Raw genomic sequence first — 26373 nt, 5'->3', positions numbered from 1 at the left:
TTACCAAAATTTACCAATTTACCAAAATTTACCAATTTACCAAAATTTACCAGTTTACCAAAATTTACCAATTGACCAAAATTTACCCATTGACCAAAATTTACCAATTTACCAACATTTATGAATTTACCAAAAATTACCCCAGCAATTTATCAACATTTACCTCAGTAATTTACCAGACATTACCCACTAATTTACCAATTTTCCAATTTACCAAAAATTACCCCAGCAATTTACCAGACATTTCCCCACTAATTTAGATTTACCAATTTTATACCGAATTTTTACCGACTTTTTAAATTACCTCAGTAATTTACTGCCAAATGTTTTTACCAATTTACCAAAAATAACCCCAGCAATTTACGAAAATTTACCAATTGGAATAGGTACCAATTTACCAATAAAAATTACACCATTAATTTACCAAAACAAAAATTACCTAAGCAATTTACCTTCGATCAACTTTAATTACGAGTAATTCACCAAAAATAACTAATCATTTTATTTACTAAAAATTACTATTAATTCACCAAAAAAAAAAAAAAAAAAAACTCGTATTCTTTATCATCACAGATTTATTAAGCTGTTCTGTTTTAGATTCTATTTCAACGGTTCTTACACTGAATGACTGAAACTCTCCCTGAAGCTTTAAAATGGTGATTTAAACGCTGAGTCGTGATTACATTATCAAATTCTGCATCAGTTTATTACAAAATTCTAAGATGAGTTGATTAATTATTCATCGGCAATATTCTGTCTAAAAAAGGTATTTTTAAGACAAATACATATATTTGTAGGAATGTTTATTATATTTTCTTAAAGGAGCATTCATATTCTGGGTGATCGTTATTGTATATTCCTGAGCTCTCATGCTAGAAAAAGATCCAATAGGTAATATAGGTTATTTGTGCTGCAAATTTGCTGAGTAGGTCTAGTAAGATTGCTGAAGTCTGAAGTTTAACTAGGTAGTTGATTTCATTTTCATGACTTACTTATTCAGTTTCAGACTTCAGTATATAGATATATGAATAATTTAATATTCTGTTGAATACAATATTCAATTCAATGGATAATAAAAACGTTAAAGCTAACGATGAATAATCATTCAACTAGACTTTCAACGTTTCAACTTTTAAATTGAATTGAAATGACATTCGATGACTTCAATGAGTTGAATAATGATAAGATTTTTCTCGTTTTTTTTTTTTTTTTTTAATTATTCCAAGAATGTTGGAGTTCAACTGATTGATTATCATGCTTTTAGAATAAATCATACCAATTTCGACTTTCAAATTCTGCATCAGTTTACAAAATTCTAAGATGAGAGTTGACTAATTATTCATTCTTATCATTTATATTATCATTCTGCCTAAATGAGATATTATTTTTGGAAAAAAGACAAATAGGTACATATATTATTTATTATAGTAAGAAGCTATTAGCTAGGAATGATTATTAATTTATTATATTTTATTTTCTTAATGGAGTATTCATATTTTGGATGATCGTTATATTCCTGAGCTCTCATGCTAGAAAAAGATCAAATAATATAGGTTTGTGCTGCAGATTTGCTGAGTAGGTCTAGTAAAAGATTGCTGAAGTTCAACTAATGTAGTGGATTTCACTTTCATGATTTACTTATTCAGTATGCAGATTGCAGATAAATGAATAGCCTAATTTATTCTGTTAAATACAATATTTAATTCAATGGATAAAAAATCGTAAAAGCTAAAGAATAATCATTCCACTAAACTTTCAACTTTCAAATTGAGTTAAAATGACATTCAATAAGTCGAATAAGGTGATAAGATTTTTCTCATTTTTGAATTATTCCAAGATCATCGGAGTTCAACTGACTGATTAATGATTATCATAATTTTAGAATAATTAGGTTTACCAATTTCAACTTAAAAAATGATCCAACTTTTCCTTTTTCCATTTTTGATTTGAATATTCCATTCCAAAGATCTTTTTAAAGTTCAATTTCAATTGATCGATTGATTACCTATCTTGATTTTAGTTTAAATATAATTCAATTCATTCGCATCGTTCAATTCAACGGATCAAAAAAGTAAAAGCTTAATAACAATCATCCCACTTTGAACTTTCAAATTGATCAAAAAAGCTGCCATGATCCAGTTTTCCATTTCCCCCTTCTGAAAATGATTCCAAAAATCGAAACCGTACTTCATTTCGAAGTAAAGCTCATCCAAAAAAATGAAAAAAACACTTTTCGCCCATGTTCTAAAATTCCACAAGTCCAAAATTCTTCTCCAGAGCTTTCACTGTTGACACGTTGGAAAGTTGAAAACAAAACGCGGTCGTAGCGCTACTTTAGCTTTAAAAGCTCGTCGCTGAACTACGTTTCGAAAAGCTGGTACGTGGTAACACTGGTATTTATTGATAAAAGTTGGAATGTCATAAATGATTTTGGAATTTACGAATTCTTATTTGAGATTGAGACCAGTCGTTGTGTCTCTACTGCGTTATGTACGTGTTTATAGTCGAAGTTTTAGTTTATATGGGTCGTGTTTCGATAAAATAATGTTTTAAATAATATTTTTTTACGAATCGTTTTCGTCTTTCTCGAATCGTAGTGGTGTGTTTTTTTTTTTTAGTTCCGTACAGTTACCCAGATATATACAGTTTAGTTTTAGTATGCGGAGTAAGTGTTCAGCAAGGTCGTCAATAATAAATTTCCAACCTGATTTTTTGGCGAGCTTTTTTCCAACGAAAATGATCCTTCGATATTTTAGTATTTTTATCAACCCTAAGAGTTCGTTTTCGATCGTATAAATTAATCCCAGATAGTTTATAACTCGATAGATTTATCACTGTTATGGTTGAATCGAAGATATTACTCATCGTGTCACTAATCGATATTTACAGGCTAGTGTAAGCTGTTTAAAATGGAAGTACAAATAGATATTGAAAACGAACCGGTTACCATTGATCAGCTGCAACGTTGGAGTGAGACTTCTACCATACTCGACTCGATATACCCGATCAACGAAGCTCACAGAAGCCCTTACCGTCATCATCAGAAGCTCAATCATAGAATAATCTTATGGTAAATCATACATCAACACACAATCTTGAATCTATAAAATGAAATTTATTCATTCACTGTTCCATATTCATCGTTTATTTGTTCGTTCATCCTGCAGGGAAGGAGATATTACGAATATTAGAGTCGATGCCATCGTACATTCGTCGAATCGTGTTTATAGTGATAAAAGCAGTATTACCAGAAGATTGCTTTCAAAAGCTGGATTAGAACATAGACACGAAATATCTCAAGTTATCAAAGGTAATATAATCATATGAAATTATACGCTGCTCTTCCTTCGCTCATCAGCTGATACATGCACAAGCACAAACACACCTGTCCAAGTGTTTCACGCGATTCGTATTCGTCATCGTTAAAAAATTACACCTGTTTTTATGAATTTTATCGCTGGTGTAATTCTCTCACGACTTGTATTCGTGGGTTTTCATCGCACGTTGCCGGTATCATATTTTTTCCAGTCGCGTGTTTGTCTAATCATTTTGAAGTGTAGAATCGTTGACACGCTCATCGTCGTTTGATTTCTATTCTCTTCTGTTTCAATTTGTCTAATTTTACCTATCCTTAATTTGCAGGTTGTCCCACAGGAGAAGTTAGAGTCACTCATGGATATAATTTACCTTGTAAATATATCATTCATACAGCTAGTCCTCACTATAATGCTAAGTACAGAACTGCCGCTGAAACCTCGTTAGCATCGTGTTACAGGTTCGATTTAATTACCTATTAATTATTGCATCTTGCATCGCTTTTCTTTCATATGTGTTTGGATTAACGTTTACTTTAACTCGATCGGTTTACGATTTACGAAGGAATCCTTAAAATGAAATTGGAGGGTTTGCAAAGTCGCTGGTTTTCGTCGTTATCGTTACAAGCTACTTACTTTATCAAACTTTTATATGTACCTACCTATTTTGGCTACCTTGAATAATTATTCTAAATATCTGCAGAGATATGTACTTTTATTGGAAATTTGCTGAGCACCCTCATCAGTTCATTTATCCACTATTCAATAATTCATAATTTGTAATTGAACTTCAATGTGGTGAAAAAATTATTCAACGAAGTCCAAATTTAAACTTAAAGTTGAAAATTTCAAACTTTGAAGCCATTACAGTGTTGCCGAGTCGAAGTAATCTTATTTGCATCGTCGAAAATATCGTTATTGCTCTCTCTTCTCCAGCTTTGAACCTCCCACTTGTGTTCTCTCATTCACATCACATCTCTCATTCACATTCTGTTCTCGAGCAAGCATCTTACGCTTTCTCCAGTCTACAACTTCGAAAAACTAAGAGTTGAAACAGGGACTGCTCATTTTCAAATTTAAAAGCTCGTGTTTCGAAGCCAGTGTTAACCTGTGCACCGAGCCAAAACATGTTTGGGGTTTGGAATCATCAGAAATGCAACAGATGGATCTTTTTGTACCCTTCAGCAAACATTATTGATGAAGATAGTTAATTTTTTGGTTTTGGAATCGGATTTCCTCCATCGAGAAATTCTCTTCATTGATCTGTAAACTGTTTAAATTCATTTCAGAAAAATCAAGTTCGAATTTGAGCCTCGACTCTGGTTCCTGAATTTGGTTTTCTAGATTGAAAATTTCAATTTGCGTTTTGAAATCGAAGATCAAAAACAAACTGTCTCGGAAAGTTGATCGCTTAAAACAAGATCCATCAAATCAATCGTTTCTGTTTTTTTTTTAAATTTTTTTCAAAATTATGATTTTTTGTGACTTTATAGGGTGTCGATACTTTTCAAGTTTTTTCACTTGAGGAAGGAAAATACGAAAAGTTCAAGATTTTAGCCTTCTGAGAGAACAAATTGCTTATAAATATCCGCTTCCTAGATTGATTCGAGCCATTTTAGAGACATGGCAAACTGGTTTTCAAGGTCAAAAAGTATGGAAACCCAGTTTTTTCGTTCACAAATCCTTTGAGGTGCCATTTTTTTGGGGGGGAGGGGGGATGTTACAATTTTATTTTCAATCAATCTGTTTTGGCTTTGACATTACCTATTTTTGCAATTTTCACAGATTTCAAATTCGAAAAATGTATCCCCCTCACCTGACACCTCTTATTCCTTTCCCATTTGAATATTTCATACCTCTGGAGAACGAGCAGTGCACAGATCAAGGTATCTATGTTGCAGAGGTACAATGAATCTTGTTAGTCAACAATGAACTTCTTTCCTCCCACCCACCCCCTCCCCCCTCCATCACCAAAAATAGAATATTTGCATTTTGCAGTGTGATTTCTTATCTGAGATATGTTTTTTTTTGTTTTTGAAATTTTTCGAGTAAAATTCAGAAAGCTCGAGCTGATTTTTTTTAACCTAATTTATGGACCACCCTGTATTTCCATAACCACAATTCTTATCAATACCCTACAGCTACGTACTAATTAAAATTTAAAAAAATTGAAAATAAACCTGGAAACGTACATTTTTATGATACTTACAACTTACGAAATTCTTATCTAGGGATTTGCAAAACCACTGACGAAGGAAGGTACAAACTACAAAGTCCCAATTGAATTTCCAAAAAAGAGAAATTGTAAGATTTTCAACATTTTCATGGTGCCATATCACCCCTCTGGGGGTATTGTATTATGATGCACTGGTCGCTGTTTCCGTGACCCGATACACCAGCTCCCTCCAACTGTCTCTGTTTAGGGCGCTCCTGACGCATGCTGGGAAGCTGCACCCACCACCCAATATGGCCTTACAAATCGCACCTCATGCGTAATAAGGTGACATCTCAAGAAAGTGAAATTTTACAGGAGAGCGATTTTCTTTTTTTTAAAAACTTGATTCATTATTTTTATCAACTTATAATTAATTGTGAGGAATGAATAACACCTCATTTTAAAGATCTGGTATCCTACCTTCATTTAGCATAAGAACACTTTGAAAAATAAAATCTTAAAGAGGAAATATTTCAATGTTTGGAAAACATTTTGAGTTAGAACCTTTCATTAAAGTTGATGTGAAGGCGGAAGGAAGCGTCCAAAAAAATTTCATGTTGACAAAGTTGTAGAGAATTCAATTTCCAATCGACGTAATGTCGTTAGTTTTTTTCTAGAATGCTTAGTTTTTGAGTTTTTCTCAAAAAACTAAAATTTCATTATTTGTGCAAATTCATTTTTCTGAAAAGTGATCGATTTAAAATTTTTTTTCCATTTGGTACAAACTAATAAAAAATGCACTCCTTGTGACTATTTCTAACTGACAAACATTCAAAACAATCAAAACTGTTTGTTAACACTTTGTATGTACAAAATTTGCTCAAAAAGGTGGAGTTTTTTGAGATGTCACCATAACTCCAAACAACTTGCAATGTTGTTGGGATTTTGAGTTAGGCCATTTGGGTTTTTTACATGATTTAGATAATGTACCCAACTCAAAGTGTTATTTTTGGTTGAGGGGGGTCATACAAGCCCCAAAAATGCAAAAACATCAAAATCAATTTTTTTTTGAATGTCACCTTATTACTCCCGAGGTGCGAAATGGAGTCTATCCATCTCATGGGGGAGCATCCACACCCCCTTGTTCCCTCTACCTTGCCTTGGATGAACAGGGACTCCATCGCATCAGCCCTTGTGACATGCCCAAAGTATTTGAGGATTCGGCTGAGAAACACTGCCAACTGCCCTTTTAGGACACCAATTTCCCCCAAGACAGACATATTGGTCCTTTTCTCCATCCATGGGATCCGAAGCATTCTTCTCCAACACCACACCTCAAGTGCCTCAATTTTTCTTCTGTTTCCCTCGCAAGGGTACTGTACACTGTACAGGTTTCTGACACATAGAGAAACACTGAGAAAACCAGAGAGTTTACAAGCCTTATCTTTGGGGTCTTGCTCACCATTGCATCTGACCAAATCTTCTTTAGGAGATAGTAATGTTAATTGTGTATTTGAAAAAAAAAATCAATTTTCAATTCTTTGAAAAAATCGTTTTCAAAAAAATTTGCCCAAAAATAATCGATTCTGTATAATTGATTTTTTCCAATTTCCAATTTTTTTCATATTTTATTAATGATTTCTCAAAAGATCATGTTTTGAAATTTCTAGACTTTTCAACAGTGAATTTACTACATTAATGAAAAACCTGCAATTTTTAGTGTAAATCATCAATTTTTCAATTTTTACAGAATTTTTGACAGCAGCAGTAGTTCAAAGTTTTTGTCTTTTTTCAGATCATTTTCAATTGAAAAAAATCGAAATAATCGATTCTTGTAAAAATAAAATTAGAATCGAAAAAATCAGCTGATCAAAAAATTGGCAAGAAATTGAATATTTGAGGCAGATATTATCAATGTTAGATTAAATCGATTTTTAATTGACACCACTATTAGGTGAGACATGGGACATGGCGCTTCTCATGATTTGCAATTTGGGTCTTATCTCGGCTTCACTGCCTCCTTTATTATCCACAATGGATCCAACCAAGGTATACAAATTGGTTCACCACTTCGATTCCCTTAATATCAGTGTTGCAAGAGTGGAGTAAGAGTAGGAGTTAGGAGTGCAAGGAGTAAGATTTTTTGAGGAGTATATTCTCGGAGTAAGAGCACTCCATGCTGTAGTGTGGAGCCATACTCCTATGCTGGAGTACTCCCACTGTTTCAAAAAGGAGTAGGAGTGGAGTTGGAGTGTTGCCAAATCAAAACTCCTTACTCCTCTTTTTTTCTTAATTTTGTGACTAATTACATCAAAATGTTGCTGTTACTCACGTATTTTTAATTCTTTTATTTATTTTACTATTTTTCTCATTCGCTATCACTAATGATATTATTTTATCAATTTATTATTGATATACTTTTACCATCTTACACCTTTAATTCATGGATATAATCAATCACCATCTTACACCTTTAATTCATGGATATAATCAATCACTCAATATCTGTAGAGTCAAAATTCCTGAAAAATAATGAAAAATGATAGTAGTAAGGAGTGGAGTGGGAGTGGAGTAAGAGTGTTGACAGTTCCTTTGGAGTGAGTAAGGACTGGAGTGAGTATAACGAGTAAATTCCAAAAGTAGGCATGGAGAGTGGAGTTTGGAGTATGATGAAAAATGCTTGGAGTAAAAAGCACTCCTCTGGAGTGCTGAAACCAGCACTCTTGCAACACTACTTAATATCCTGGATCTCAGCCTGTACAACAATGACCATGCTAATTTTGATGTGAATGTTTACAGTTGACCCATCCGCATCCGTCACTTTTGGATGCCACATGTTGATGTGAATTTTGGCCCTGTGTCGAGCTAATTGTTGATGTAATTGTCAACTGATGTTGATCTGCATTCGTGTCGACAATTGGCTCAACACAGGGTCGAAATTCACATCAACATGGGGCATCCAAAAGTGGCAGATGTGTATGGATCGACATTCACATAAATTTGAGTTTAAAAACTTTGAATTTTTTTACCAAAAATGATTTCCTCTGATGTGGTTATTGCTCATGCTGAAAACAGCATCGATGCAAAGTCCACTTCTGAAGAAGTAGGTACAGATAAAAAGTCTGCATAATCAAAAAGTTGAACAGAAATTCCTTATATCAGAGATGGTGCAATACTTTATCTAAAAGTACTAAACTATAATCCATTTTCATGTCAACATGTCGATGTTGATGTGAAATTTGACATCAACAACAAATACATCCACAATCCACAATATCAACATCATATCGCACCTCGGGAGTAATAAGGTCACATCTCAAAAAAAATCGATTTTGATGTTTTTGCATTTTTGGGGTTTGCATGACCCCCTGCAACCAAAAATAACACTTTGAGGCGGGTATGCTGCTTAGATCATGTAAAAAGTGCAAAGGGCCTAACTCAAAATTTCTACAACATTGCAAGTTGTTTGGAGTTATAAGGTCACATCTCAAAAAACTCCTCTTTCTTTGAGTAAAATTCGCACATACAAAGTGTCAGAAAACAGTTTCGATAGTTTTGAACGTTTTTAAGATGTAAAATGATCACAAGGAGTGTATTTTTGGTAGGTTTGTTCCAAAACAAAAAAATTTTAAAATAGAACATTTTTCAGGAAAATTAATTTGCATATATATTGAAATTTTAGTTTTTTGAGAAAAACTCAAAAACTAAGCACTCTAGAAAAAAACTAACGACATTATGTCGATTGGAAATTTAATTCTCTACAATTTCGTTCCCATGAAATTTTTTTTGGACGCTTTTTTCTGCCTCCAGATCACTTTTTATGAAAGGTTATAACTCAAAATATTTTCCAAACATTGAAATATTTCCTCTTTAAGAGTTTATTTTTCAAAATATTCTTATGCTAAATGAAGGTAGGATACCCAATCTTCAAAATGACATGCTATTCATTCCTCACAATTGATTATAAGTTGATGAAAATAATTAATCAAGTTTAAAAAAAAAAGAAAATCGCTCTCCTGTAAAATTTCACTTTTTTGAGATGTGACCTTATTACTCCCGAGGTGCGATATTATCTATAACTCCAAACTGTGGAAAAGTGAATAATTTCATCAATGCCCTAAAAAATTTGTATTCTTCATTGAACAAGATCATATTTCTGAATGTTTACTAAACTTTTAAACACTAAAACAGAAATTTTAATTCTGAAAAATTGGTCGACATAGTGTTGTAGATGTAAATTTTGAGCATCAAATTTTACATCTACATGTCAAGATGGCATGTCGAGGTTTCAGAAATAACGAAAAAATTTCAAACTTTTCATTTACCAGGCTTTTGTACGGACAGAAGATTCCTAGTTTCCTACTAAATAATCAATTGATCACTTTTCCATCATTATGTTGGAAAAAAACGTAGTTGATGTAAATGTTGACGTCGACAATTGTTGTGTGGGAGGCAAGTTGTTCTCAGGCCGATTCACAATCATAATCTTCGTTCTTTGTCTTTACTTTATTCATCAGCAGGTCATATTTTGCACTAAACTCTTCCAGGCATTTCAGAAAACTGGTCATATTTTTGACACTTGAGGCAATGAGGGTTGTGTCATCAGTGTAACAAAGGTTTGACATTCGAATAGTTCGAACACCTCCGATCAACACTCCTCCCTGCCGTTTGCCTGAGCCATCATCATTGGTGCTTTCTGATACAAGTAGCTGCAGAGTCTCACAAATTAACTCTCAGTATAGATTAAACAGGAGTGGGGACAGAATGCAGCCCTGCCATACTCCTCTCTCTAAGTGGAATTTCTCCGACATTGTTTCTCTGTTAATTTGAACATTTGCCATGCTCCCCTCGTACAGTTGTTTCATCAGCCACACCAGATGTATTGGGGCACCCATCTTAAGTAGAATTTTCCACAGTTTTTGCCAATATATGCAGTCAAACGCTTTCTTGTAATCTACAAAACACGTGTGTCAGTGAGTATAACGTGTCATACCCCTTAAGCGATGAATTAATTTTATGCTGACATCGCTGAGGAAACCTCCGGGTGCTGACATGGACCCAGAGGTTTCCTCAGTGATGTCAGCTCTCAAGGGATACACACTATATTCAATAGTACTTTGGTAGCGTGACATATCAGAGAGATTGTTCTGTAGTTCTCACCGTTCTCAGGAGATCCTTTTTTGTACAGTGTGACATATGTTATTGAATAGTAAAAGGGTTAATTTTTAAATGACCTTATATTTTTTTTAAAAAAATGATATTTTTCATTATGGACTTTGGAACAACCTTGAAACTCAATTTCCAAAATGATTTTTTATTTTTTTTCAAATGAAAATTCCTGCTGTCAATTTTTCTATTTTTGACCAAACGTTTTTTTGTTTTTTTTTTTTAAAATTTGAAAATGATGTCATTCCCACATTTGTAATTGACACAACTTATGCAAAAAATTGTTTTTTTCTCAAAATTTTGGATTTTGGCTTCAAAAATTTTTGACCTAAGTAATGTATTATTCAAAATTTTCTAATTTTCATGTTGGTATTACTCGTATCCCTATACATCAAAAATTTATTTTAGAAATGGAGATAGAAACAAAAATGTCCATTTTGGAGCATTTCCCTCAAAGTAGATGAATTTCATTTTTTAAACACCTATCTGTCAGATGCTTCTCCAGTCTCAGTCAAAGGGTTAATGAATGAGTAGACTATTTTTCATTATTCAAAGTTTAATGAATGTACATTTATGTTATCTCTTGCGATAAAAAGAAATAATGGAAGTTCATCCGACTCGAAACATGGCCATATCTACTAAAATCAACCTATAAGAATGAAACGACGTATCAAGGTATAGGTAATTGACTTAGTTCTAAGAAAAAGATCCGATACACGATACGTGGTGTGTATTGCTCGTTGATGGGAAATAACGATGGCACCTTTGCCATCGCTTGTCTAATCAGTCTGACTCGGGTTAAAATTAAAATTACTTTCTTTTTTTCGCGGAAATAATTGGAAATTGTATCGAAAGGCGAAGGGTGGAGGAGGGGAGAGGAGGGAAAGACCGAGAGGCAGGAAAAAGACAGCAGGAAAAGGAAGAGAGTATGAGTAGAAAGAGCAGAGAGCGGAGTATATTGTGTAATGAAAAACGCTGCTCGTAATTCGCGATACGACTTGTACGTATTATCGGAGCATCTGATTAGCTTGTTTACGTGTATAAACATCAGCGACACGATAAAAAGGAAATTTCTTTACGAAAATAAACGCCAAATTGACTATCGACTGACGACTGGCGGCGCTGGCGTGTGCTCGCTTCGCTTTCATATTCCTTGACTTGGTTTTTTCTTCAGCTTTCCTTATTCACTGTGTACTGTGTGGATATGGGACATGGGTAAGAAAGTGTCGATTTAGCCAGCACACAACGCAAGCAACCCAGCGCCAATCTAAATAAAGAAAACGCATCAAAGGATTAAAGCTATTCTGTTAATTTTATCGAACCGTCTTGGCGATGTTACATTTATATAGGCGAAGTTATTTACTTTGTATTTATTATTAAAGTAACATGGCTCAATTTTAACTTTTGACCTTCTCTTTTTTTTATTATTTTCACATATATCGAGTTACTGGCTCGTTGATGGTTTTGCGGATAGAACACAGCACACGCCTTCACACGACGATGGCCGGATCGTATAAAAATTTCTCTATCGGCTCCACAAGACCGAACAGCTCTGCCGCTCTGCGTAATTTACTCGTTTATTTTTTTATTTCAACGTAGTGTTGTAAAAAAAAAAAGGAAAAAAGGCGCTCAAAAAAGGTGTAGATAAATTTTTAATCAAAACGATAACACGACAAAAATTTAATTATGTTTTGAGTCGGGCTAAGCAACGAATCGTTGAAAAAAAATTACTATATAGGGAATAGACTTATTAGCTTTCCACGTTCGGCCCCCTCTCTTTGTCTCGCGCTTCTCTAATCGAGCACCGTGTAGCGGGATGTCTCCCCTTTTTCTACACCGTGTAGGATACATCGTTCAAGCATTTTTGCTAAATGACACAGATGAACCTTTTTTTTTTTTTTTTTTTTTTTAGCCACGTTTACTCGCCTTTCGCCACCACAACCTATACGACGACGATACGATACATAAGGAGGAACAAGTAGCAGGAAATTCTCGCAGCAGCATAATTTGTTTCTACTCGATGATTTATCGTCGCGAAAAATTACCGAAAAAATATCAAATTCGCGATGCTGCTGGTCGTTGGCAAAACGTCTGCCATTTAATTGGCGAAAGGTAAAATATTAACGGCTCTAAAAAGGTTTCGTTTCGTTTCGCGTTCTCGAACTTGCGTAATTAAATTTCAACCTGTGCCAGGCAAAGGGGTGAAAAACATTTCGACCACGTACATATCACACCACGATAGTGTAATTCTAGCTTTAAAACTGCTAAAAAAAAAAAAACTGAATGAAGCAAAACACCACCCCCCCCCCCATCACCTCTCCTTGAAGACTTTTGCAATGTCCAAAATCTCACCATACATTCTCACTTTACAAAAACGTGCAATAAGAACAATTATTTATAAAATATCATTCTCTAACTTATAAGTAGGTAGTGTAGGTACCTATCTAAAATTTGTATGGAATGTAACGTAACGTGACATGTTGCCGCATATGTCATGAAAATAAAATATTTGAATTTGAATTCTCTCACTCTGAACCCACCCTTGGCAGAGGTACTGACAATGACGTCATCACTTGTACACGGTAAATTACTTGGCAGTGTCATGTATCGAAGTTCATTCGATTGACGGAAAATTATTACGTCAAAGCTGCTCCTCATCTCTCCCCCACCCCCGTGTGTGCGTCCGAAACGCTCGTATTTTATTACGCTTTTTAATCAAAGAAGGGTGCGGTGGGAAAATTTACGTACGCGTACTACTCGTACAGTCGATGATTTCGACGAAATCGAGAAAATTCTCCATTTTTCGAGGGTAATAACATGAAGTACACTATGGCGAAGGAGAGGCGAAGGGGTGACCTGCTGAAAATCGAATAATCAATTAATCATGCCGCATTTGATGTCTAATTTCATTCATACGAGTATAAGAGTTTGAAGTTGACAAATTGGTGAGAATGTAGGTATATTTGTGTGTCCCTTCGTCTTACCCCCCTGTGCTATGGGTTTGCCCAATGAATGTGAAAACAAATGTTTGTTTTTTTACGAGCTGGACTCTGTTGAGTTGTTGATGATTTTAACTTTGGCCGGCGCGGCGTCAGGGTTGAGTGATGATTTTGTAAAATTTTGATGTTTTTCGAAATGGGGATCCTTAAGGACTTCAGAGATGTTTTATTGCAAAAATGAGTTACAAGAAAGCGTTTGATTGTGTACAATGGCAAAAGCTGTGGAGAATTCTACTCGAGATGGGTGCGCCAATACATCTGGTGTGGCTGATAAAACAATTGTATGAGGAGAGCATGGCAAATGTCCGAATCAACAGAGAAACAACGTCGGAGAAATTCCACCCAGAGAGAGGAGTATGACAGGGCTGCATTCTATATCCACTCCTGTTTATTCTATTTGGAGAATATATAATATTTTGTGAGACGCTGCAGTTAATCGTATCAGAAAGTGCCAATGGCAATGGCTCAGATGAGTGACAGGGAGGTGTAACGATTGGGAGGTGTACAAATGTCAAACTTTCAACTACGCTGCAGAGCTGTGCGACTGAAACAATTTTTGGATTGGATTTTGAATTCGGGATCGAAATTTATTCATTTTGGGATTGGAATTGTTTCGGGATTTGTTCTTCTAAATTTTTGTTTTGGTTTTGGGATTTTCATTTCAACTAATTTTAAGTCCAAATTGACCAATGGATCCTGCAAGGGGTCTAAGAAATGGGACGTTTCGACATTGGGAATCCGATAGTGTAATTACGTCGAGTAATTTTTATTATAATCTGAGTCTGAGTAAAATTTCAGCTTTTTAACATGCCGTATACTTACGCAATTTGGGTAGAATTTTGTGATAGTTTCACTTTTCGAAAGTCTGTATGGAGGCTTCGGGGTTGCTCGAAACCATTTACAATTGATGGTGGGGGAATATTAATGCTCACAAATTGTTATTTTTACTCAAAAACTGTTATAATATTGTACTTTTGGTCAAAATTGACTTCTGTTCCAAAATTGACCTTTTGCTCAAAACTTGACACGTTTGCTCAAAAGTTGACTTTTTGTTCCAAAATTGACCTTTTGCTCAAAACTTGACACGTTTGCTCAAAAATTGACATTTTGTTCCAAAAATTGACCTTTTGCTCAAAAATTGATATGGTTGCTCAAAAGTTGACATTTATTGTTGTTCAAAAATTGATGTTTTGTTCAAAAAATGAATTTTTTGTCCTAAAATTAAAAAATTGTCTTTTTGTTCAAAAATTGGCCCTTTTTTCAAAAATCGTCTTTTTGTTCAAGAATTGACCTTTTTGTTCAAAAATTGGCATTTTTTTTTCAAAAATTGATCTTTTTGTTCAAAAATTGACTTTTTGCTAAAAAAAATTGACATGTTTGCTGGAAAGTTGACATTTATTTTTGTTCAAAAATTGACATTTTTCTTCAAAAATTGACCGTTTGCACAAAAGTTGTCATTTATTTTTGTTCAAAAATTGACGTTTTGTTCAAAAATGGACTTTTTGCTGAAAAATTGACATGTTTGCACAAAAGTTGACATTTATTGTTGTTCAAAAATTGATGTTTTGTTCAAAAAATGACTTTTTTGTCCTAAAATTGAAAAAAATTGTCTTTTTGTTCAAAAATTGTCCCTTTTTTCAAAAATCGTCTTTTTGTTCAAAAATTGACATTTTGTTCCAAAAATTGACCTTTTGCTCAAAAATTGACATGTTTGCTCAAAAGTTGACATTTATATTGTTGTTCAAAAATTGATGTTTTGTTCAAAAAATGACTTTTTTGTTCTAAAATTAAACTAGACAGCTAAGCACAGCTTAGCTGCAAAGTGTGCGTAGCTGTATACAGTTGTACAGTTTTAACTGATAGTTTACAAAAAATAATCATATTGGTACTTGTAAACACTGAATAAGATGTGAAAACAAAACTGAGAATAATTATTTAATGCTAAATGTAAACAAAAGTAAATACATATATTATTTGTGAAAACTGAATAAAATATGAAAAACAAAAATTATAAACAGAAAAAAACAACCTTTGTATTCTAAACACAAACAAAAATTTAGTAAAATATATTAGCAAAGAAGCTAGTACTAGGAACAATAATTTCATCTTCATTCTTCAGTATAAGAATTAAATTTTAGCAAAAAACAGAAAATAATAAGATTTTTGAACAATAATTTTTAAAGAAAATGAGGTTTTTTGGAATTTATAGCAAAACAAGCCATCAGCTATTCGCTGATTACAAGAGAGTTTTTGCCAATCAATTAAAAAAAAAAAAATTACCATATTTCTTTTATTTATTTTGTATTGTTAATATAATAATGTTCATGAAGAAAACAGTTTACTTGAGTGCCATAAACATGAAAATATTCTCCAGCTCTTTTTTTCCCCCAATTTTAATAACTAATTTTTTTTTCAAGTTTTTAACTTTACTTTTAATACAGGTCAGATGATGGGGAATACTCCCACTATAGACACTGGAACTACAAGATGAACAACTGGTGGGCACAGACGTTAGGGGATCCGGTAAAAAGTTATTTCATTCCCCTTACCGCGCCAACACCCGCGTCGTCCATTAGGGAAACGACGATCAGCGCCTCTAGCGAGTAAACCACTGAAACTATTACTTCCCCTTGCCGCGCCAACACCCGCGTCGTCTAGTAGCCGCCAGTTGGAAAACGACGATCAGCGCTTCTACAGGTACCGTTTGGAAAAACTTTTCACGAAATTTTACGTGATTCCCCTTACCGCTGTGACCTGCAGTTGTTCATCTTGTAGTTCCAGTGTCTATAACTCCCACTCATGGAGGGCGTCATCCATACGCCACGTACCATGTAGGTACAGCAGGATTTCTTCATTTTTCTGAAAATTAATAGTTGTAATTATTTTATCTGTAAATTCTTTTACCTGTTTAACTGTTTCAAAAAAAAAAGTATAATTTCTGCGTAATAAATATCAAATTCGATGTTATAATTTCGAAAAAGTTTGTTTATTTTTCATCAACATAATATACCAATTCAAAGAATATTTCACCGATGCATACAGGGGTGCTAACCATAACCGCAAAAAAACAAAAACTGTAACCGAAATCCAAACAAGATCCATAATTTTAGCCATTTTCAAATCCTAACTGAAAACAAAAACCGAAATTTCATAGGTTTTTTCAAAAACCGTAAAAAACCATAACAAAATTTGTGCCTATGTATTGACTTTAATTTTGCCTCTACATTGCCACTACTTATTGGCTTCAATTAGGTATGCCACTACTTGTTGGCTTCATTTGTCCCTATGTATTGACTTTAATTTTGCCTCAACATTGCCACTACTTATTGGCTTCAATTAGGTATGCCACTACTTGTTGGCTTCATTTATCCCTATGTATTGACTTTAATTTTGCCTCAACATTGCCACTACTTATTGGCTTCAATTAGGTATGCCACTACTTGTTGGCTTCATTTGTCCCTATGTATTGACTTTAATTTTGCCTCAACATTGCCACTACTTATTGGCTTCAATTAGGTATGCCACTACTTGTTGGCTTCATTTATCCCTATGTATTGACTTTAATTTTGCCTCAACATTGCCGCTACTTATTAGCTTCAATTAGGTATGCCACTACTTGTTGGCTTCATTTGTCCCTATGTATTGACTTTAATTTTACCTCAACATTGCCACTACTTATTGGCTTCAATTAGGTATGCCACTACTTGTTGGCTTCATTTGTCCCTATGTATTAAAAAAAAGCACCAGATTAGAAACTCAATTTGAACTAGTCTAAAAAAAAAAACAAAAACAAAAATTAAAAAAAAATAAATAAATAATAACACCAGATTAGATTAGAAACTCAATTTAAACTAGCCTGAAAAAAACTAAAATTAAAATTTCAAAAAAAAAAATTATAGATTTGAATTAAAAAAGCACCAGATTAGAAACTCAATTTGAACTAGTCTGAAAAAAACAAAAATTGAAATTTCAAAAAAAAAATAATAGATTTGAATTAAAAAAGCACCAAATTAGAAAGTCAATTTGAACTAGTCTAAACAAAAACAAAAACAAAAAAATTACAAAAAAAAAATAAATAATAACACCAGATTAGATTAGAAACTTAATTTAAACTAGCCTGAAAAAAACAAAAATTAAAATTTCAAAAAAAAATTATAGATTTAAAATAGAAAAGCACCAGATTAGAAACTCAATTTAAACTAGTCTGAAAAAAACAAAAATTGAAATTAAAAAAAAAATAATAGATTTGAATTAAAAAAGCACCAAATTAGAAAGTCAATTTGAACTAGTCTAAACAAAAACAAAAACAAAAAAATTACAAAAAAATAAATAAATAATAACACCAGATTAGATTAGAAACTTGATTTAAACTAGCCTGAAAAAAACAAAAATTAAAATTTCAAAAAAAAAATTATAGATTCACCAAATTAGAAATTTGAACTAGTCTAAACAAAAACAAAAACAAAAAAATTACAAAAAAAAATAATAGATTTGAATTAAAAAAGCACCAAATTAGAAAGTCAATTTGAACTAGTCTAAACAAAAACAAAAACAAAAAAATTACAAAAAAAAAATAAATAATAACACCAGATTAGATTAGAAACTTAATTTAAACTATAGCCTGAAAAAAACAAAAATTAAAATTTCAAAAAAAAAATTATAGATTTAAAATAGAAAAGCACCAGATTAGAAACTCAATTTAAACTAGTCTGAAAAAAACAAAAATTGAAATTAAAAAAAAAAATAATAGATTTGAATTAAAAAAACACCAAATTAGAAACTCAACTTAAACTAGTCTAAAAAAAACAAAAATCAAAAATTTCAAAAAAAAAAAAAAATAATAACACCAGATTAGGAATTTGAACTAGCCTAAAAAAACAGAAATTAAAAAAATGATAATAATAAAAACAATAATGATGATGTAATAATTACCTGTTTATTTTAACTGCAAAGCTGCAACCATTAAATCAACACAAGAACAATATAGGTAACACTATTCTTAACAGAAGCAAACCATAAACTAGAATGATGTATACTTCACAAGAGTTTCACATAAAATGAACTGCCAATTTGTTTTACTGCCAGAGGTAACCAAATACATTGGAGGGAAACGCCCCACCAAGCCACTCCCACTTGAAATACACAGCTGGCAGACTGGGGGTGTAACAGGGTACAATGCAACGCAGCTGTTTATAAAGTGATGATGGCTGGTGGTATAGCAGGGTACAATGAGCGGCAGGTGGTTTATAAGTCCCCTTTACCATTTTTTAGGAATTTATGCATTAAAATAATGAACTAAAATTGCAATTACTCAGCAATTACCCATCCGAATTGAATGAAAATACATCTATACCCTCCGTCTTAATGATTCTCAAATGGTGTCCAATAGGTACAAAAAATGGTTGGATAGCTTAAGAGAACATTCAGTTACAATGAAATTTCATTTCTCAAAGCGAAACCAATAGTGTGCTACGCACACTAAAAATTGTCTTTTTGTCCAAAAATTGGCCCTTTTTTCAAAAATCGTCTTTTTGTTCAAGAATTGACCTTTTTGTTCAAAAATTGGAATTTTTTTTTCAAAAATTGATTTTTTTGTTCAAAAATTGACTTTTTGCTAAAAAAAATTGACATGTTTGCTGGAAAGTTGACATTTATTTTTGTTCAAAAATTGACATTTTTCCACAAAAGTTGACTGTTTGCACAAAAGTTGTCATTTATTTTTGTACAAAAATTGATGTTTTGTTCAAAAATGGACTTTTTGCTGAAAAATTGACATGTTTGCACAAAAGTTGACATTTATTGTTGTTCAAAAATTGATGTTTTGTTCAAAAAATGACTTTTTTGTCCTAAAATTGAAAAAAATTGTCTTTTTGTTCAAAAATTGTCCCTTTTTTCAAAAATCGTCTTTTTGTTCAAGAATTGACCTTTTTGTTCAAAAATTGACATTTTTTTTTCAAAAATTGATCTTTCTGTTTAAAAATTAATTTTTTTGTTCAAAAATTGACATGTTTGCTGGAAAGTTGACATCTATTTTTGTTCAAAAATTGACATTTTTCTTCAAAAATTGACCATTTGCACAAAAGTTGACATTTATTGTTCTTCAAAAATTGATGTTTTGTTCAAAAATTGACCCTTTTTGTACAAAAATCGTATTTTTGTTCAAGAATTGACCTTTTTGTTCAAAAATTGGCGTTTTGTTTTCAAAAATTGATCTTTCTGTTCAAAAATTGACTTTTTGCTCAAAAATTGACTTTCTGCTCAAAAATTGACATGTTTGCTGGAAAGTTGACATTTATTTATGTTCAAAAATTGACATTTTTCCACAAAAGTTGACTGTTTGCACAAAAGTTGACATTTATTCTTGTTCAAAAATTGAAAAATCATCTTTTTGTTCAAAAATTGACCTTTCTGTTCAAAAATTGACTTTCTGCTCGAAAATTGGCTTTTTGCTGAATAATTGATATGTTTGCTCAAAAGTTGACATTTATTTTTGTTCAAAAATTGAAAAACATATTTTTGCTCCAAAATTGTAAAGTCATATTTTTGACCTTTTTGTTCAAAAACCATCTTTTTGTTCAAGAATGGACCTTTTTCTTCAAAAATTGACATTTTTTTCTAAAATCGATTTTTTTGTTTAAAAATTGATTTTCTGTTCAAAAATTGACTTTTTGCTCAAAAATTGACATTCATTTTTTTGAAAAAATTGACGTTCTGTTCAAAAATGGGCATTTTTTTTTCAAGGGTTGACCTCTTTGTTCAAAAATTGACCTTTTTGTTTTGACTTTTTTGTTCAAAAATTGACCTTTTTGTTTGGACTTTTTTGTTCAAAAATTGACCTTTTTGTTTGGACTAATTGTTATTTGTTGTCAAAAATTGACACTTTGCCCCAAAATTAACACGCTGGGTCAAAAATTTACCTTTTGCTCAAAAAAGAAACTTTCTTTGCTAAGAAATCAAAACTGCTTAAAAATTGACATTTTGGTTCAAAAATTCACTTTTCACCCAGAAATTGACTTTTTTTTTTGTTCTTCAGCTTTCATTAGATCAAATTGGTGAAATATTGACGTTTTCTCATTTTTTAACCCAATTTTGGTTGTCAAAAATTCACCAAGGTTTTGAAAAATGCACTTTATAGAAACTGAAATTTTACTTGATGGTGTAATTTTTGCATCCTCCTTATATTTTGCTTTTTCAGATTCAAAAATTTGTCTGTTAGAAATATAACTCCTTTGTCAGGTGTAGTTAGGAAATGAATTTTTTAAAAAATGGAATTAAAGTTTCTCCTTCGAGGAAAATTTCAAATCATTAATACCTAATGTCTCTTGGTCAAGCTGACTTGACGCTTAGATTTCCATATAGGCTTGCTTTTTTTTCTTCAAAATTGCCTCCATTTGAGTGCGTATATCTCTTCACCAGGGTCACCTCCGGAACTAAAATTTTTTCTGGATGACTTTCAACACAAAATGAAGGTTTTCGCTGAATCTTACCAAAATCCTCTGGCATTTTTTCCTCACAATCCATTCTAATACGATTAAAAAATTAAATAACATTGTTAATCTCCCCCTCCCCCCTCCCAGCCCCATTCCACAACCTGAAACAATGCATTAAACATCTCCAGCTCCAAAATAAAGCCTCTTTTTCACGAAATCCCGTCACATATACTATTTTCCCCCAAACCAGCTCAATTTCACTGTCGAAAAGCATGAACTTTTTCGGAAGCTCGTTGATCGTTACCCTATACTTTTCTCTAACACGTGTGCGCCGCTCTGTTACAAAGGCGGTCGATTCATCGGTATAGGAATTTCAAACATCCATAATTTCCTAAATTACTCGGCGCGACGCGACGTTCTACTTTTCCATATATTATCAATCAGATATGAGCTAAGGCTAAAAAAAAAGAAAATTACTTACCACGCGACGAAAATCAGCGAAAAAAACCTACCCAATAATTTACCTATTTACCTACCTACCAACGAAAAAAAATTGAAATAAAGGCTCGTTTATGTGCGAATTTCCATGCCCTTGTTATTTTACATTTTTTTTCTTTACTTATTCTTTAACCATAATACTAACGTTTGTGTTTTTTTTTTGTTTTTTGCGTGAATTTTTTTTTCACTTAGGAATGTATTGCAAAAAGCTTACGACATGCGATTGGAGACCCTGGCTTTATGTGTGATTAACTGCGTACGTTATAATTACCCTCCGGACGAAGGAGCTCATACCGCTTTACGTAAGTACAAATAATATACCACATATTTCAATAATATGGCCATTGCAAGTACCAAGTACACGATATAACATTCCATTTGACCAATTTTCGCTGATATTCGTATAATAATACTTATCGTACGTATATAGACCTACCAGGTGAACTTTTTGATCAATAATCGAGGTTTTTGAGTATACCTAGACCTACCTCGTTACTTCCGCGTAGCTATTACAGGCCTACAGGGTGTATTTTTAAATATCAAATACGTACCTAGACGTACGTCGCGTCGTCGATATCTATCGTCGTCGTCGTATGTCTTTTCACGTGACGTATAGCGACGTGTAGGTATATAGGTGCGAGAATACGAGTATTTGACGCGAGGGTGTTAAAAAATTGGGTCATGTGCATATTCTCCGCATGGTACTCGAAGGATGTTACGTCGAGAAACGCGCTATAGCTCGTCGAACAATAATAGATAAGTTATTAAAATGCTTAAACGCCCAAAATGAAAAAAAATTACAGTACTCGACTCCTAATACCTACGTGCACGAAAAAACGAAAAAAAAACAAACGTTTTTCATTTCCAACTAGCTGCTGAAAAAAAAGACCATTCGGAGAGTGGGGATTGGATTGTGCATGAATAGTGATAAAGATGTGTACCATTTGTCTATGTACATATAAGAAAAGAGCGAACCAATGCAAAGGTGTAGGTAGATACGAGAGTACCATACTCGTATCTCGTATGTGCACGATGGAAAGAAGGGAATTTTTGAATGGGGTACTTTGAAGCGCAACTCTTTTCTATATGTACCTGAAACTAGGTCAGTATCGGTTTTCATGTTTTCATAATATAGAAAATGACTCGCCTATTGTATATATTTGATGGCGAGATGAAGGTACTGGCAATGGCGCTGGCGACGGCAACCAAGCGAGAGTAAATATTAATGAAAACCACTCGACGACGACGATGAGTCGAAGTGAGGTAAACGCGAAACGGAGACTTTTCAAGAAATAAAAAGAACGAGTCGAGATACAATATCAAGCGTTTTGTCGATGTAAAACTACGTAGATTTTTTTTCATCGTCTTTTTTTTTGTTTTTTTTTGTTCTCGTGATGTCTTTATATCTGCTGCATAGTATGAGTAGCTTATTCCAAGTTTTTAACTCGAAGAACAGCTTACGATTAAGTGTGAACTTGAACGCGTTAAAATAATGTACTCGTCTGGCTGGGTTTGTGTTTGTATCCGAGTACCGATGGTCTTTTCTCACAATGAAGGATTTATCCGGTTAGAAATTTCTACCTTTGTTTTATAGCATCCTCGTGTCTGTATATAATATGGGAAAAAATCACGAAAAACAGCCCTCTGTTGTTGGTTTTGTGTGATATGGTACTTTTGATCGACAAACGGTCCCTATTTTTGAATTCAGCGTACCCAGAAACCTAGAAATCGATATGTGTGAACGATTTTTATCGTGTTTTCACCCCCCCCCCCACTCATCTCATATGGTCCTGTTGAGGTATTGTGGGACGATCAATCTGTATCGTGGAGAGTTTAGTTGTACGATTTTTCAAAATGAACATTGAACACTTTTGAAATCGGTACGAAGTTTTTTTCGTTCAAATATGTACAGGGTGTCCTCAAAATTACGATTTTTTCCCAATAAATTGCAACTCAAAATGCAATGTTTTGATTTTTGTGTCTGAATAGCAGAGTTTAAAACATTTTGAACAAAATCAGAGTTTTAAAAATCCGTCAGAGAAAGTCACCCAAAAGTATCGAACTTTCCTCGTACTCGAAATTTTAGACTTTAACCTCCTACACCCTTCCACCTCCCTCCCTTTTTAATCAAAAAAATAACGTCAACTCATTAGATCCAAATTTTAGGTGTTAACATCACTCCCCCCCCCCCACCTTTCAAAACACACTAAGTAGTGTCAGAGTCGTGATAGTCGTGATCTACCGCCTTGAAACAATTGGATTATCATCCCTCTCCAACCTTCACCCCTCTCCCCTCCATCAAATTGTAAAAATAACATCGGATTCGAAATGTGCGGGGTCGAAAACATATTTTGTCACGACTGTTTTTTGGGAGCACGCTGATTCTCGAAAGTTGTAAGTCCATAATTTTTTGTACCCTCTCTCCACTCCAAACATCCAAAAAGAATTGATTTTTGCCTCATATGTTTGAAAAGTCCTCTTTTTGATCCAAAACTGCCAAACAAAAGTCCGGTTTTTTTTTCAAACTTGCTTATAAAGTTCTGATTTTTTTGTTGCCAAATTTGAAGTCTAAAAGTGTCAATTTTTGACAAAATAGTCGAGAAGTTTCCATTTTTGGTACAATTGTGAAAAAAATGTTCGTTTTTGGTAAAATTAAAAAAAAAAAGTTCAATTTTTGCCAAAATTGTCAAAACAGTTCTGTTTTTGTCAAGATTGCCCAAAAAAATCCCATTTTTTCAACACTGTCAAAAATCTCAATTTTTTGTTAAAATTGTGAGAGAGTTTCAAATTTTGGCGAATTCACAAAAATTTAATTTTCGGCCCCCAAAATCCATTAAATAATTTTTTAATATTTTTGAGGGCACTGCATGGCCAAATTTTAGATTCTCATCCCCCCTCCTACCCTCCTCCCACCCCTCCTAATAAAAAAAATAGAAACTTGTGGAGTAAAAAATTTATGCATATACATATAGGTAAATGTTGGAAATTTTCAATTTTTCTAAAACAGATTTTGCAGAGCTCGTATTTTGTTTTGTATCTACTACTAAAATTACCAACAGTGAGTTTTTGGTTATTTTTTTAAATTTCAAGTTTTCTTTTTCTGCCAAAAACTTTACCTACCTACCTATGAATTTTGTTTTTTTACAAAAAGTTGTGATAAAGTCTCGCTTTTCTGACAAAAATTGCCAAAAAGCGCCACTTTTTTGCCAGTATTTGTCAAAAAATCCTGTTTTTCCCAAAAATTTGAAATTGCTCAAAAGTTTCGCTATTTTGCCAAAAATTTGCTAAAAAATCTTGCCTTTTTTGCTAAAGTTGTCAAAGTCTTGCATTTGGCCAAAAATAGCTGAAAAGCCTCACCATTTGTCAAAATTGCCATAAAGTCTCATTTTTCGTTAGAAGTTTTGGGTTTTTTGCAAAAAAAAAATCGAAAAAGTCAACTTGATCCATAAAAAGGCAAAAATTTCCAAAAAATTGCGAAATAATTTCACTTTTTTGACAAAAGTAATAGAAATGCATTAAGTATCCAAACCAATCTGATCAGATCAAAACAAACCAGTTTCAAAAAACCTGAGTCTGAGCAGATGTATGTAATAATTATGATATTATGTATAATAATATACAATGTGATCTGTTCAAATTAACATGCACAAAATCAAATCTGATCAGGAATGGTTAACTTTCTGACTTCATCAGAATAAATTTGAATTCAGAAAATGTTCTGATCTGATGTAATCTGATTCCATGTGATCAAGCGCAGGTCTGATCAGATATAAGCAAACTGGTTTCAACATCTGCTAAGGTATTGTGAAATTTCTGATTTGATCAGATCAAAAATTGGATGCAGAAAAATGTTCTGATCTGATGTAATCTGATTAGATCTGATCCAAATACAGGTCTAATCAGATACATATAATCAAACTGGCTTCAACATCTGCTAAGGTATTGTAAAATTTCTGATTTGATCAGATCAAAAGTTGGATTCAGAAAAATGTTCTGATCTGATGTAATCTGATTAGATCTGATCAAATACAGGTCTGATCAGATATGTATAATCAAACTGGTTTCAACATCTGTTAAGGTATTGTAAAATTTCTGATTTGATCAGATCAAAAATCGGATTCAGAAAAATGTTCTGATCTGATGTTATCTGATTAGATCTGATCAAATACAGGCCTGATCAGATAAAATCAAACTGGTTTCAACAGGCCTGCTAAGGTAATGTAAACATTCTGATATGATCAGATCTGGTTAGATTTAAAGAATATTCTCATCTGATGTGACCTGATCAGATGTGATCAAATGCTGGCCTGACCTTATCCACTCAGACTGTCTGGTCTGATCAAAATGCAGGCCTGATTAGGTGCACTCGAACTAGTCCAGTGAGGTCTGAGCAGATATAATCAGATCTGATTGTTTTTCTTCAGAGTAGTATCATTCGATTTTCTTTGCTCAGATTGGAAGAAATCTAATCTGATCTGCTGAAGTATTGTAAACTTTCTGACCTGATCAGATCAAGTTAGATTTAGAGAATGTTGGTTTCTGATCTCATTTCATCGATTCTGATCAAAATACATGCTTCATCTGACCCAATCAAACTAATCTAAACATGCCTGAGTAGATCTAATTAGATCTGATCGTTTCCCCCTGAGTTAGTAGATGTGATTCTGTCTAATCAGATCGGCGTACACTAAATTGGATCTGGTCAAATAAATTTATCATTTGATTTCATTTGTTCAGATTGGAGGAGATCTAATCTGATCTGCTGAGGTATTGTAAACTTTCTGACCTGACCTGATCAGATCAGATCAGAT

At 33.1% G+C, this 26373-nt stretch overlaps 1 protein-coding gene across 1 annotated transcript in view; it reads left to right on the top strand.

The window, feature by feature from the left end:
* The first annotated feature begins 2441 nt into the window (after positions 1-2441).
* The window catches only part of Gdap2 (ganglioside induced differentiation associated protein 2), a 151658-nt gene continuing 127726 nt past the window's right edge, over positions 2442-26373 (top strand). Inside the window, exons 1-5 of the mRNA XM_065365114.1 lie at positions 2442-2665; positions 2890-3070; positions 3168-3310; positions 3643-3775; positions 21755-21864. Coding sequence (XP_065221186.1) covers positions 2910-3070; positions 3168-3310; positions 3643-3775; positions 21755-21864 — 547 coding nt within the window. The 5' untranslated portion in view covers positions 2442-2665; positions 2890-2909. The remainder of the gene's footprint in view (positions 2666-2889; positions 3071-3167; positions 3311-3642; positions 3776-21754; positions 21865-26373) is intronic.

The sequence above is a fragment of the Planococcus citri genome, chromosome 1, assembly GCF_950023065.1.
Source record: "Planococcus citri chromosome 1, ihPlaCitr1.1, whole genome shotgun sequence".
Classification (NCBI taxonomy): domain Eukaryota; kingdom Metazoa; phylum Arthropoda; class Insecta; order Hemiptera; family Pseudococcidae; genus Planococcus; species Planococcus citri.
The sequence above is the reverse complement of the archived record's forward strand: the minus strand, read 5'-3'. Positions and strand labels throughout refer to the sequence as shown.